The 13,033-nt window shown below is 39.4% G+C and overlaps 1 protein-coding gene across 6 annotated transcripts in view; it reads left to right on the top strand.

Moving 5' to 3' along the window:
- dtnbb (dystrobrevin, beta b) overlaps positions 1 to 13,033 on the top strand; it is a 35,059-nt gene that overhangs the window by 7,841 nt on the left and 14,185 nt on the right. For 3 of the 6 annotated variants that reach the window (XM_065966525.1, XM_065966522.1, XM_065966524.1), the window contains exons 6-11: positions 1,035 to 1,120; positions 1,485 to 1,639; positions 1,749 to 1,854; positions 2,351 to 2,517; positions 3,507 to 3,631; positions 10,200 to 10,274. In XM_065966525.1, coding sequence (XP_065822597.1) covers positions 1,035 to 1,120; positions 1,485 to 1,639; positions 1,749 to 1,854; positions 2,351 to 2,517; positions 3,507 to 3,631; positions 10,200 to 10,274 — 714 coding nt within the window. The remainder of the gene's footprint in view (positions 1 to 1,034; positions 1,121 to 1,484; positions 1,640 to 1,748; positions 1,855 to 2,350; positions 2,518 to 3,506; positions 3,632 to 10,199; positions 10,275 to 13,033) is intronic. The other 3 variants (XM_065966526.1, XM_065966527.1, XM_065966523.1) reach the window with 2 other exon arrangements.

Below are 13,033 nucleotides of genomic sequence, written 5' to 3'. Positions count from 1 at the left end.
GCAAAAAACGCCACTGATATGTTTCAACTGTAGTTTGCCAGAAGCAGCATGCTGTTTGTCATGATGTCATTGTTTTCATTCTGTGGAACAATGACTACACAAATAAGAAAAAAATGGAAGTGCTGCAACCACAAATGCAGATTTTGTCTGACAATAGTTACAAAACTCAAAGAACATGGTCATGTCTTCCTCATCCCCTTTGCTGAATATGGATTCCATACTACTTAATTGATAACATTATTCAAACCTATCACATAAATACATTTGTAAAAGGCAGATAACACTTTGTCATCTACACGTGTGCAAATATCAGCTGCTTGGAATAAAAAAACATTATAAACATCAGAGTCTCAAAAGCATGAAGACATTTTTACTTTTTAGTAAGAAAGTCACGTCTGACATTATATGGACATGCATGTTACATGTTGGTCAAACCGATTGCTTGTTCATGTGTTCTTTTCTAGTTCAAAATTGAATGTTCGTTCTCGGCCCATGCTTCACACTTACCCCCAAGTTTCATGAAAATCAAGCGTGTAGAAAATCAAACAATCTGCAGCACAAGTATGACTTCTTCAGAGGTGATGATGTAATTCCTCAGCATTGGATTTGACTGGTTATGAAGATTTTATAAATCTGAGATTAAAGTAATTTTTTTACAAGTAATTATCCTCTTTATGTCAACTATTGTTGAAAGTGTTTCCTCTTTTAGGCATTTTTTCCTCTATTATTACTACTTGTTTGTGTGTTTCATGCTTTGTAAAGCACTTTGTGATGTCGGTTTGATAAGTGCTACACTTATGAACAATCACTATTATGAATTGGGTCTTTGTTTAACCTGCTGAACAGCAGCCCACTTGAACCAGATGATGCCAAATGAGACAGAGAGATGCTGTAACAGCAGTGAACAAAAGTGTCTTTTACTACCTTTTCAACCTTTCAATTCTAAAATGAACATTTTCTTATTTATTATTTAAAATGTCAACTAGTCTCACTTCTAAAGAATGAAACATTTTTCAATTTGTTTCTATTTGCAGTGAGAGCCATGGGAAGCTGACAGTGTTCTCAATGAAAGCCATGTTAGCAACAATGTGTGGAGGGAAAATAGTGGACAAACTACGCTGTGAGTACATTTGATGTTTCCTCACATATGCTATGTAGGAGAATATTATTTTAAACATATGTAGGGAGCTGCATTTTGATATTAGCTGTAATCATCTTTTTCTGATGTTCTGTAATCTGATGTTATTGCTTTCTGCAATTTTGGAGTATTCTGAGACGTGACCGTCTTCATGTAGTTGCTTGAGTTAAACACACAGTGGCGCTGTTGCCACATGTCTGCAGAATTAGTATTGTGCATATTTTAACTTTCTGCTGAGCAAACAAGACTGTCTGGGGATCCATAATATGCAGTCACAGAAATGTCAAAAGCCCACTTTGCACTCTGAGTTCGCTTAGAATATTAAGTCTGACATTTGCTGTCTCAGATATTTTCTCGCAGATCTCTGACTCAAGTGGAGTCATGATGTTTGCAAAGTTTGATCAGTTTCTGCGGGAGGTGCTGAAGCTCCCCACAGCCGTGTTCGAGGGCCCTTCTTTCGGTTACACAGAGCACTCGGTGCGGACGTGCTTCCCTCAGCAGGTAGGAAGAGAATATTGAACCCCACCTCATCCTCTTTTTCTTCTTCTCATCTTTTAAATCCCTAATAACTTACTGTATGCCCTGTTTGTTTCTGTGTGTTTGTATCTAGAAGAAGATCATGCTGAACACATTTCTAGACGTGTTGATGGCAGACCCTCCCCCTCAATGCCTCGTATGGCTACCACTCATGCACAGACTTGCTAATGTTGAAAACGGTAAGATCTGGACTATTTACAGTAACATGTGGTTACTGAAGAGATTGTAAAGGAAGGAATCTTGCTTGTTCAAATTAAGAGAAACCTGGATTTGAATAAAAACAGTACATCTACTTATTGGTTCTAAGAGGAAGTTTTAAAACACAAATAGGACTTCAGATTTGTCTGAGGTTGATCTCTCTGACATATGAAACTGTCTCTAAAGAAATTAAAGTGTACTTTTTAAAATGAAACCGTATAAGGATATTGAAGTAAAAATATCTCTTTCACATATTTATTTTTTACTTTCCACTCATTTTTAGCCTTAGTTGATGCCGATATCAATTCCAATGTTTGCTTTTTTTTTCCTTCAAAATGAACAATATGGAAGTTTGAAACCACTGTCTTCTTCTTTTTGTAGTTAGAAGGTACCTGGATAGTACAAAAGATATTTTTTAAGTAAAGGTGTCACCGCTCTTACAGAAAATCTTTGTTGTTCCTTTTGTCACTGCTCTAGTCTTCCATCCTGTGGAGTGTTCATACTGCCGCAGCGAGAGCATGATGGGTTTCCGGTATCGGTGCCAGCAGTGCCATGGCTACCAGCTTTGCCAGAGCTGCTTCTGGCGTGGCCATGCTAATGGTCCCCATAGCAACCAGCACCAGATGAAGGAGCACTCATCGTGGGTAAGACAAAGTCCTGATGGCTCTAAATTGTATTTATAACATGTTGTTCCCTTTATGAAACAATCAGAAAGTCAATACCTCAGTGAGAGTGTGGAATGATTTTGCATTACAGCTGAGCAATTCCTGTCCTCTCAAAAAGAGCAATACAGGAGGGATTTCATGGGCTTTCAATCATTTTGGTTAATTAAATTGTATTGATGGAATTTGCAATGTTGCCTGATCAGTATGTTATAAATCGAAACAATGGGAAGTGATAGACAGGGGATCCCAAATCAGACTCCCTCTTGCATTTCACAGAGAACATGTAGTGCTCATGAAACACAAAACTATCTCTGTAATTAAAAAAAAAACATTCATGACATTTATCATGAAGATTAGGTGGATGAGTCTTTTCTGGATGTTCTCCCACCTTGAAGAAAAACTGGTTTAAATCAGAGCCTGAGGAATACATACCTTTTTTCTGGTACTAAAATCTACCTGTAATGCTTGATTTTTGCATTTTTCAGCTATTTTAATCTGTCTTTGCTAAGGCTGCAGCATCACTGACGAAACACTGTTTCTGTTGCTGCTACGTTTAACTCGTGTTTTATTTGACTTTAAAGGGTAAAGGCGACTAAGATAATCTAATAACACAATCCAATATGTTGTGTTTTAGATTTGTAAATTACAGTTTTACTATAATAGATCATGTTCTCAGTTATCAATATAACATGAACACAGTATATTAGAGTCATAGCAATGCAGGTTTGGGATCATGAGACAGTCACTAAAACTGCATGTGAAGTAGCACAAAAAAAGCACTTACAGAATCTACTCAAACCATGGCTGATTCACACTTTGACACAGAAAACAATCTGTTGACCCAGTTATGGTAATTACCTCTGAAAGCTGCTTAAAACTGTTTCTGCCATTCCTACACCATGACAGCAGTGCGTACATACAAAACACAAAGGTGACACATTCTATGTTTGGTCCCGCCCTCCCCACAGAAGTCGCCGGCCAAAAAGCTGAGCCATGCCATCAGTAAATCTCTGGGCTGTGTCCCCATTGGAGAGCCGCCGCATCCTGTGTTCCCCGAGCAGGCGGAGAGGCCGCAGGAGCTCACCCACACTGTGTGAGTCCCATTCACAAAGTATTTATCACCACTATGTGTGTCATTCACCAGGGAAACCCAGCTAACAACACAGCATGGCTCAGTGTGCTCATGATCTACAGTCTGTTCTTGTCATGTTACAGCCTCCGCCTTTCCATTCCTCTGTCACTTCATGACTAATGGAGAGCCATGATGCTAAGATGTCAACCCCATGATTATTTGCTAACGCAGAAATGGTGATATACTGGGCGGGTTCAGCTGCACTCGCCTGCATCAAATTGTTGGCAATGAAACAGGGATGATGGTATAAATCTCACATACAGGCTTTGGAAGTCATTATAGGAAATGCATTATATCATTTTCAGCTGCTGTCTTATACCCTGCACACTCATTTACATTTCAGTTTGATTTCCATAATCAATTCCACCACAGAGATACATACAAATCTTTACACATTGCTTCAGTAAATTCATTTTTTCTGACCAGAGTTATGCAAAATTCCGATGTTATTGGCCCCCACAAAGAATAAATGGAATAATAATTCAGTTAAAGGAAGTGATTAATGATTTTAGCTTGTTCATGGCCTCAATAGGATCACTGGAAATCGCTCAACTTTCTCATTTGAGCCGTCAACTTTCCTCAATGCACATTTCATAACAAAATCCTGCTTCATATCCCCGTCACGACCATAAACCTAAGCTTGTGTGTGTATGCCTTTGCTGCTGGCAAGTGTCACTGAGTAATTGATAGTGAGGGGAGAAAACCAGCTCAGCCAGCGCCAAGAAAAATAGACACAGCGTGAATACATCACAATGATTTTGTGTTCGGCTGCGTGATTGCTACCATCATCTCTGAATCAGTTCTCACATCCATCCTCTGCCCGCTGGCCTGAGGTTTTTTCTCTTCTGCATTGTGTCAAAACGTATGCATTTAAGATGAAGTTTACATTTGCATACATTTACAATTCATCACATCACAAAGAGTCAGCCGTTCACTTGGATCTTTTTTTCATCCAGCTGAGACATAAAGCGCTTGGATAAGCGTGTGATGTAAGCTGTGTAGTATGAAATTACATCACATGAGTAGATTAATGTTGTTTAAAATAACATTTGTGGCTCTGAGAGTCCTCAGCATACAATAATCCATGTTGCTTATTTTTGCCATGCTGATTTAGACAGTTAAGTCCCTAAACTCTTCTGTCTATTTGGTTCAGATTCAGATTCAGATTCTTTATTGTCCCACAAGGGGAAAGTTGCGTTGCAACAGGAGCACACAGAGGACCAGAAACACAAGGACAACATCACCATAGATCATAAACTAAAACGAATTTTTAAAAAATCAGACGACACAGCAAAAATATAAAACCATTGGTGCCATTGGTTACTTTGATATTTTTATGACAAAAGATGCTTTTTTCAAATCGTAACCATGATAATAACCAGTGAGTTATTTTCAGCAGTTTGTAAAGATATACATAAACTCAGGTACTTGTACACATTCTTTGTTTAGGTTTTATGTTTACATTATGTCCTAATTATTCAACTTGGTACTTCTCCTGTATGTCAGAGAAAACATAATAATTTTCAATCCATATAAATTACCGTAAGATATCATGATGTCTAAATAGGATCTTTATGCTCCATAAGAGAGAAAAAAATTCTCCGTTCAATTTTTCAGATGGTATAATTTTCTTTTGAAGGCCTAAAGCGGTCATATTATCCATTTTTTTTATTTCATAATTCTATAATAAAAGCAAAGATTAGAGAAAAGTAAAAAGAAATGATGCAGATTTATACATCAAACGCTTGTTTTTCTTATTTCCTCTCCCATTAATTATTTCTTATTTACAATGATTTCTTATTTATCTTGTGAGTGATGAGTGGGAGCTCAAACCCCAGTGTGTGGACCATGGGACTAAAGTTTTTACAAAGTCTGTTTAACTTCTATTAACTAATTAAAAGCGGCTGCAACATTAAAATGCTGAACACAAACTGATGCATCAGTGTTAATGATTTAAATTTGAATAAGTGGCAGATTTTTGTGGCACAAAACAATGTTTTTGCTTCTGATAGTTAAAGCTAATTTTGTTGAGGGTGCCTTTAAACGTGATTAGAATTTGAAATGGAGACCTTTTGCTTGTATTGGAAGTCTTTTCAGATTGTTATTGAAGTACGTTTTTGAGGTTATAAATCGAGGAAAATCCTTTTGTCTTTATGTTGTCCTTTAAGATTTTAATGGACAAATGGCCTTTTCATGCTGTTGCAGATGGCATTTCAAGGTTGGTGGCACTACAGTATATGTGTGTTCAGTGACTTTTGTCATAATGGATGTGACTGTTGACCCCTGGGACTTGAGGTATATTTCTTTGTCTCTATTGTTATATCTGGGAGGGTGTATACAGAAACTCCTATTCTCGGTTCCAGCTGTGATTTTGTGTTTTAATATTGGGGGGAGGGGGGAGGGATAGAGGTAGTACCTGACATCAAGCATGAAAAACTCTCTTTTTTAAACATGACAACCATACAAATATGTTTTCATTTGTTACTGTGAATATCTTTGATTGTAAATGATTTCATTAAACCAATCAAATTCATAGAAAATGTCTTCACACAGATTGAACTATTATCTGGTTTGTTTAAGGAATACAAAAACACTTAGTAAAATGACAATTTGTGTTCCTACTGGGTTTAAATACAAGAACAAGCTATGAGAAAGTTAGCTAATGAATGTTGAAACAGGGCTGAAGTGCTAGATTGTCTTTAGAGTCATTGACTACATGCTACTTCTTGTTCATCTTATACATTCAAAAACAAATATTTAAGAGCAACAAATGTTATTAAGTTACTGCAACACAAACTAGCTACAGTAGCTAGTTATGGCTAACAAGTGTAGAGTTGTTATTTGCTTTACAAGTTAACTTATTACTAAACATAAACCTGAGTGCCTTTATGTCTTTACACTTTCGAGAAGATGGCAGTCAGGTTAGATTGTGTTCCCTTCAGACAGAGCTAGGCTAGCTGCTTTCTGTATTTGCACTTTTTCCCCTAAAGCTAGTAGCTAGCCGTAGTCCCATGTTAACTCATAAGATTGACAGCAAGTTGAATCGTCTTATCTAACCCTCGGCAAGAATCCAAATTATCATATAAATCCCCAAAAGTTCCTGCAATCCAACCTACCAATTTTAAATATTTCTCTTGCACTCTCTGTAGCCTTTAGCCACAAGGAAGAGCTGACATTAACGTAATAATTCTCATTTTTAAACAGTCTTTTTCAGAGAAATTAGGGGTGAATACAGTAATTTTCTGTCCAGCACTCCCATACTGATTTCCCGGCTGGCTACAGAAATATTCCCTCCAACCGTATCCCTCGATAATTAGTCACAGGAAAACTGCCAAGACTCCGATATTATTCTACTCTGACTTGATTTTATTGATGATTCATAAGCGAGGGGGAAATGTGCTGTTGGTTTTCTAAAAGTAGTGCCGCTAGGTGCCAATGTTGATGAATGTTGTCTGTGAGGAGGTGTTATTTAACGCTGTGAACCAGGAGACATCCATCACAGTTGTCTCTCTCTCTCTCTCTCTCTCTCTCTCTCTCTCTCGAGTGTGTGTGTGAGAGGCTGAGGAAGCGAGTGAGTAACAATGGCAGAATCAGGGTAGAGCGTCAAGTGTGATCAAAACTCAAGAATCCAACGGACAGGAGTCTCCCAGTTGTCCCAGCTCGCCTCTCAGCGCCCTCAGTCAAAGTGAAGCCATTCTGATTCAGTTTTGAAATATTTACGGGCATCTGAAAGCAAAGACTAACACCGAGCTGAGCTGTGAATTTCTCCCTCCACTCAAACTGTCAGCTAGATTCTCGGGGATTTGTGTTTTGGAGAGGAGTTATAGGTTTGGGATGCACCGTCTGTCTCAGGAACTTTAAATCTATGAAACGTCTTCCTACCTTCAGACTTAGCACCACTTCTGCCAAAGACTCTAAGCACCAAATATTCGAACGGAAGAGTTGAAAACAGGCTCCTACCTTACTGTACTTTGCATAAAAATGTCAAATTCTCAGTGCCGTGTTTAGCTTTTTCCAATTTCCCACTTTCTACATAATCCCCAGAAATCCTTCCACAGTTTTTCAAGTCCAAGATCAACTTTTTTCTTCCTCGGTTCTCCATCTTTCCTTATTCTCCAGGTCAATACTAACTCCATCAATATCATTAAAATGGAGAAAACAAGTCTGTTAGTCACTTCTCTCTGAGCGCGATCCATTGGGTTTTTATGGCCAAGGTACTGACAGCCTCCCGGGGAAACAGGAGCACCTTTGCCAGCAGCGAGAGGGAGAGGACGCTTCATGTTTGTGTATTATTTTTAGCCTACTGAGGGCGATTGAAGGCAGCCATGCATCTGTCGTTGTCGGAAAATAAGGTGAATGTGTGTGTATGTGGACTTAATTCCCCCCCCTGCCTGTACCCCTGCCAACTGCCAAGTACAAGTAAAAGGGTGGAACATTGTGATTCGCTGCACGCAGGTAGCACGAGGCTTAGCGCATTGCAGACTTTGATCTCTTAGTTCCTTAAATGTTGTGTCAGTTCACTCTGTGTTTGACCTCTGGGGCAGCGAGAGCGATGTGAGTCCTTAATGAACATTTCTCAAGTCAGTGGAGCACGGGGCTGCGGACCGGGATGTGAATGAGTTAGGACGTCTGGTGGACTTTATCCAAAATGAAATACTTCTAGAACATCAAGCTTTTACATAAGAGAAATCAACTTTTTTTTTTACTGCACCCTACTGTTTCAATGGGAGTTATGTTGATGTTCTCATAAGAATGCTGATGTTTATAGATAGCTGAGAAGAGAGCTTCCAATTATGTAAGAGGAGGGATAAAGATAAGTAAATGCAATTATAGCACAGTCTGAAAAGGGCAGTTTTTGTCTCCTGAAGGGATGAGAGCAGCTTATTTTAGAATTATTTTGAGCAACTGGCATTTCCCTTATATCCAGCACTAGAGAGAGGTGAAAAGACGAGCGAGAGCAGAGAGCTTCACAGAAGAGAGAAGAGAGAGAGAGAGAGAGAGAGAGTGTGTGCATGTGCAAGACAGAGAGCGAAATCTATGTCGTCACAAAGGCACGTGACCACCGAGTTTCCTTGGAGACAGCAGCAGTGTAGTACATTGAGATGCTCGCCTGCTCAGTCGAGGGCAGATTAGGCATCTGGCAGCAGCAGCAGCAGTTGGATGTATTTTGCCTGCCAGACAGGTGCTCGCTTTCCTCTCAGAGGTAAGTGTGCTGACTCGTTGTTTTGCGTCGTCTGTCTGGCCGCTCACCTTCAGGCTGGATTATTGTAGGAAAATGAGCGACAAATGAGAGGTAAACATTTGAGTGCAAAGTCTGTCCGTGAAAGAGACTGACAGAGGAGCATGTGCGGGTCAGAATAGTTGGAGTTGTTTTCATGTTTTTATCTTTTTGTTTGAGCATTAAAATCACTCAGGACTGTCTGCGCAAATTGTCTATGAAGCTAAAATCTAAGATGGATAAATTACTCATGGTTTTCTTTTGAATTTGTCAGGCTAGTCCTGAGGGAAACTCAAATGCATTTAGTATGAAATAATTGCAGAGTGTCTTTAAAAAGCAACGTGTGCATTCACAAAAACACAGGGGTGTTGTTTCCTTTTGAACAAATAACCTTGCAAAAATATTTGGATAAAATTAGCGATCCAAAAACAATGCTGCTGCTTTTACTCATGTTCTTGTTTTTAGCAGCACAATAATACACAGGAAGAAAAATGTGTGATTTTTTTTTGTGAGTTCTGCTGTTGAGGCAGCAAAATTCTGTCAGTGCCTCATGCTGATAACATTATTCAGCACACTGTGAGTATAAATAGTGTGATTTTGAGCAAAAATGCTGACTGGACAAGTAAAGCATAATAGGATACAATGCTGCTCAGTGTTCTGTCTTTTTTTATGTGATAATGAGCGCTTTAAATAAAACAGTTACAAACAGAATCCTGGCTGATAATAACTACACAGAGAAACTACAGTATGTGTGCAGACTGAGGAGGAGTAACCAAACAGACGTGGACATGCTGTTTAATTGTGAGGCTGCGAGTTGTGCAGAGTGATATTTTGATCTGTTAATTAGACTCGGTGGTCCCGGGGTTGTTTGGGCTCAGACGAGCTCGTTGGGGCCGACCATTCAGCCGCCAGATGGACTCCATCACTTTGTTTACCCTCGCAAATTACCTCCCACAAAGTCACCTCTCCTGCTTTTTTCCACAGACTTCCAGTTTAATTAGATTTCTTCTCTTGCTGTTGTTTTGCTCTTTCTCGTGTTAATTAGCTCAAAAACACCAACATGAAAGTTCCCAGATAAAAACAATTATTTTTCGTGATTCAACAATTACATGTTATTTCAATTTTGTGCAACACATTCCCCTACACTGCTCTCCCTCTTATCCTCTTTTGTACCGTTGGATTAAATTGAAGTGAGGATCGCTGATTCATGATTACTAATAAAATGCAAATGCCCTCTCCTCTATCCCCCTGGTGACACGCACCACAGGCCTCTGCAGCGTAGCATTAAAGACCTCTAATCTTGTCTTTTAGTCAGCCGAAACCAGTGGCCAACAACATGAACGACACAATGCTCATGTCCTCCGGGGCACCCACTCCCACCAAAAGGTAAGCACCCACTACCTCCCCCCCCCCAGGCATAATGCACAAGTTTATTATACTGATTATTCAGAATTAGCTTCACTTTTGCCATTATTTCCTCTAATGTATTCTGTACGGATGACAGAATGTCACTTAGAGTTACTCACATGCAAAATAAGTTATTTTTATAGCACAGAGTTCTGTATGATCGCTGGATTTCCTTGTGACAGATTCTCTCATCAGTAGAAAAAGAAGAAAGAATAACGCCACAGAATCAGACTACAGATGTTATTTGTTCCCTGACACTTGACACATATTTTTTGCATCTGAGCCTCATGCTCTTGTGAGTGTATTTTTAGACGAAAATTTGCCACGCTGTCATGAAGAGTATGTGAGCAGTCCTACTTAAAGGCTTGATTTGACAAATAGATTATGATAGAATTAGAGCCTCATCGTGTAAGCAGAGAGCGGGCGACGGGTTCTGTGAAAGCAGCCTCTCATGTCAGGGAAAGGCCACCTCTGTTATTATTATTTACTCGCAGTGTGGTAATGATCCATTTGTGGTCATGAGTCCGATAATGGAGAGCACTCTGAAGCAGCTGTAATGTGTCTGCACTCTGTCCTGCAGGTCTGTGATGCCTGATTTGCCTTTTTTTTTTTGTGAGGGGACAGCGTCTCTTTAGTCTTTATCACATCTTTCCGGCAATTTGTGTTTGAAAGATGGGACTGCTCGGGGACTCATGACTTCCAACAGCACACAAGAAAGTGAGGTCATACTATGGTTTTCAAGAGGCTAGAGGTGTTCAGATTGGATCCTTTATTAAAAATCAGGTGTTTGACTGAAATCCAGACTTTGGTAGTGAAATCAGAGTGGCTGTCTGTTGGTTATTTCTCGTGCCATGCTCTTCAGTGCTCTTCATACATTACTCAGAATGGACCCAAGTGCATCTGAACACTTCCAAAAATCTGCAATCACAGCAAGTCTAAAGCTTTAAACGTCAATTTTTATAATAAAATCAGCGTTAACCCTCATACTTGTCTCTAGAAATGTTAGATATAAATGTGAGAAGTGTGATGTCTAAACCGGCAGGTAGATTTTTCTGGCTTTTGCAGTGATGCATTTTGTTCAGCACAATCTCTGAAGGCCAACAGTATCAAGATTAGACCCGGTTTAGAAAGAAACCTGACACAACGGGACACCCCAAGGCTGTAAACGATGCCCTGCGCTAACAGCCATGGAGGTCAGCGAATGACATCACGTGTTGCGGCGTGTACAAGAGCGAGGCGATGCTGCACTCAGACCTCTTTCTCTATGGCGGTAATGACGAGGCCTGATAACCTTTGTGTTGACATTTTGCTCTGTGAGTCAGGGCTGCTTTAGGAGGATGTCATGCACAGAGGATTCTTGTTGCCTTAGGGGTAGCATAATAAAAAAAAAACCCAAAAAAAAACAGATCTGCAACATTAAGGGCAGAAATTGCGTGTTAAGCCCCCAGGATGCCTCTGGAACGGGTTGTGTTAGGAGTCAGTTTGGCTGTGGGTGGAGAGGATGTTGAATGAGGCCTCTCCCTGTGTCACATTTTGTCTCTAAATATTAATCTATTGTCGTAAGTAGCCTGCCTGCTCTCACACAAAGCGCCCATGAGTCAAAGATGTAACTGCTGAATAATGCAGAGCTCCTTGTGGTTCAGTTCAACAGCTCAAAACAAAAAAAAACAAACAAGCTCTGTCCTTCTTTTTAGATTCCACTGGTTATCAGAGCAAAAAAAAAAAAAACAACACACAGAACTTTGACTATTTTGAATCAAAAGTTGTGTATTTTGTGCTCCCAGCCTCCATCACAGTCTACTCTCTGATAGCGTCTGCTCTGCTGACACGGCACCTGCTCCCCTCCCACCTCGCTCTCTCTCTCAGACAATCGCTCACCGAGAGCTGCTCCTCCAAGGGCGAAGCGCAATTTATTACCTGTTAGTCATGCAGAACTGTGGCGGCAGAAGATAAAATTTAAAAAAAAAGGGAAAGAAAGAAAATGGTGTCTACCGCCTGATGAGTTATATTATAGTTAATATATTATATTAAAGTTAAGTCTAGTGGGCCGAAATGGGAGTCAGTTTGAAGTTGTTGTTTCAATTAGGGGTCGTCATTTTCTAACATTTATTGATTAATTACATGTCTGATTAAGTGACACATGCTAAACATAAAAATGTGGATTAAAACTTTTAAATTACATTTTCAAACTCCCGCCCTCCCTACTTAAAAAACATTCAAACATATTTGATCATTAAATGTGAGCTAAAAACTCAAATGGAATGAGTCAAACTAAGTAACTAAACACTAGTGCTTATTGATTTTCAGTAAAAACCGTACTCAAATGAAATGGTTTTTTTTACTGCTCTACAACATTCTGCCATCATAATGAATAGCTCCAAGCTGATTGTAGTGGCTATTTGTCCAAAAAACAACAAAAAAAATCGAAATAAACTAATATCAAAAATAATCAAATGACCACTGATGCATCATGGGGATGTGATGTACGCAGACAAAAGAAATCCAATGTCCATGCAAGAGCTGCAGTATTTTGCTGGTTTATTTGAGGAAAACAAACAAAAGAACAAAGAAAATCGTGGCTCCTGCTGCCTCTCTTGACCTGGTAAAAAACAATAGGCAAACCCAGGTGCATGCCGGTCCTCCACCTGCCTCTTAATTAAATAATCTCCGGTGCCCACAGTATTACCCAAATACCTAACAAAAATACTAATAAAAAACTAAATTTACTAAACAAATAA

The sequence above is a fragment of the Labrus bergylta genome, chromosome 18 (genome assembly GCF_963930695.1).
Source record: "Labrus bergylta chromosome 18, fLabBer1.1, whole genome shotgun sequence".
Lineage (NCBI taxonomy): Eukaryota > Metazoa > Chordata > Actinopteri > Labriformes > Labridae > Labrus > Labrus bergylta.
This window is presented reverse-complemented; position numbering and strand designations above follow the sequence as displayed.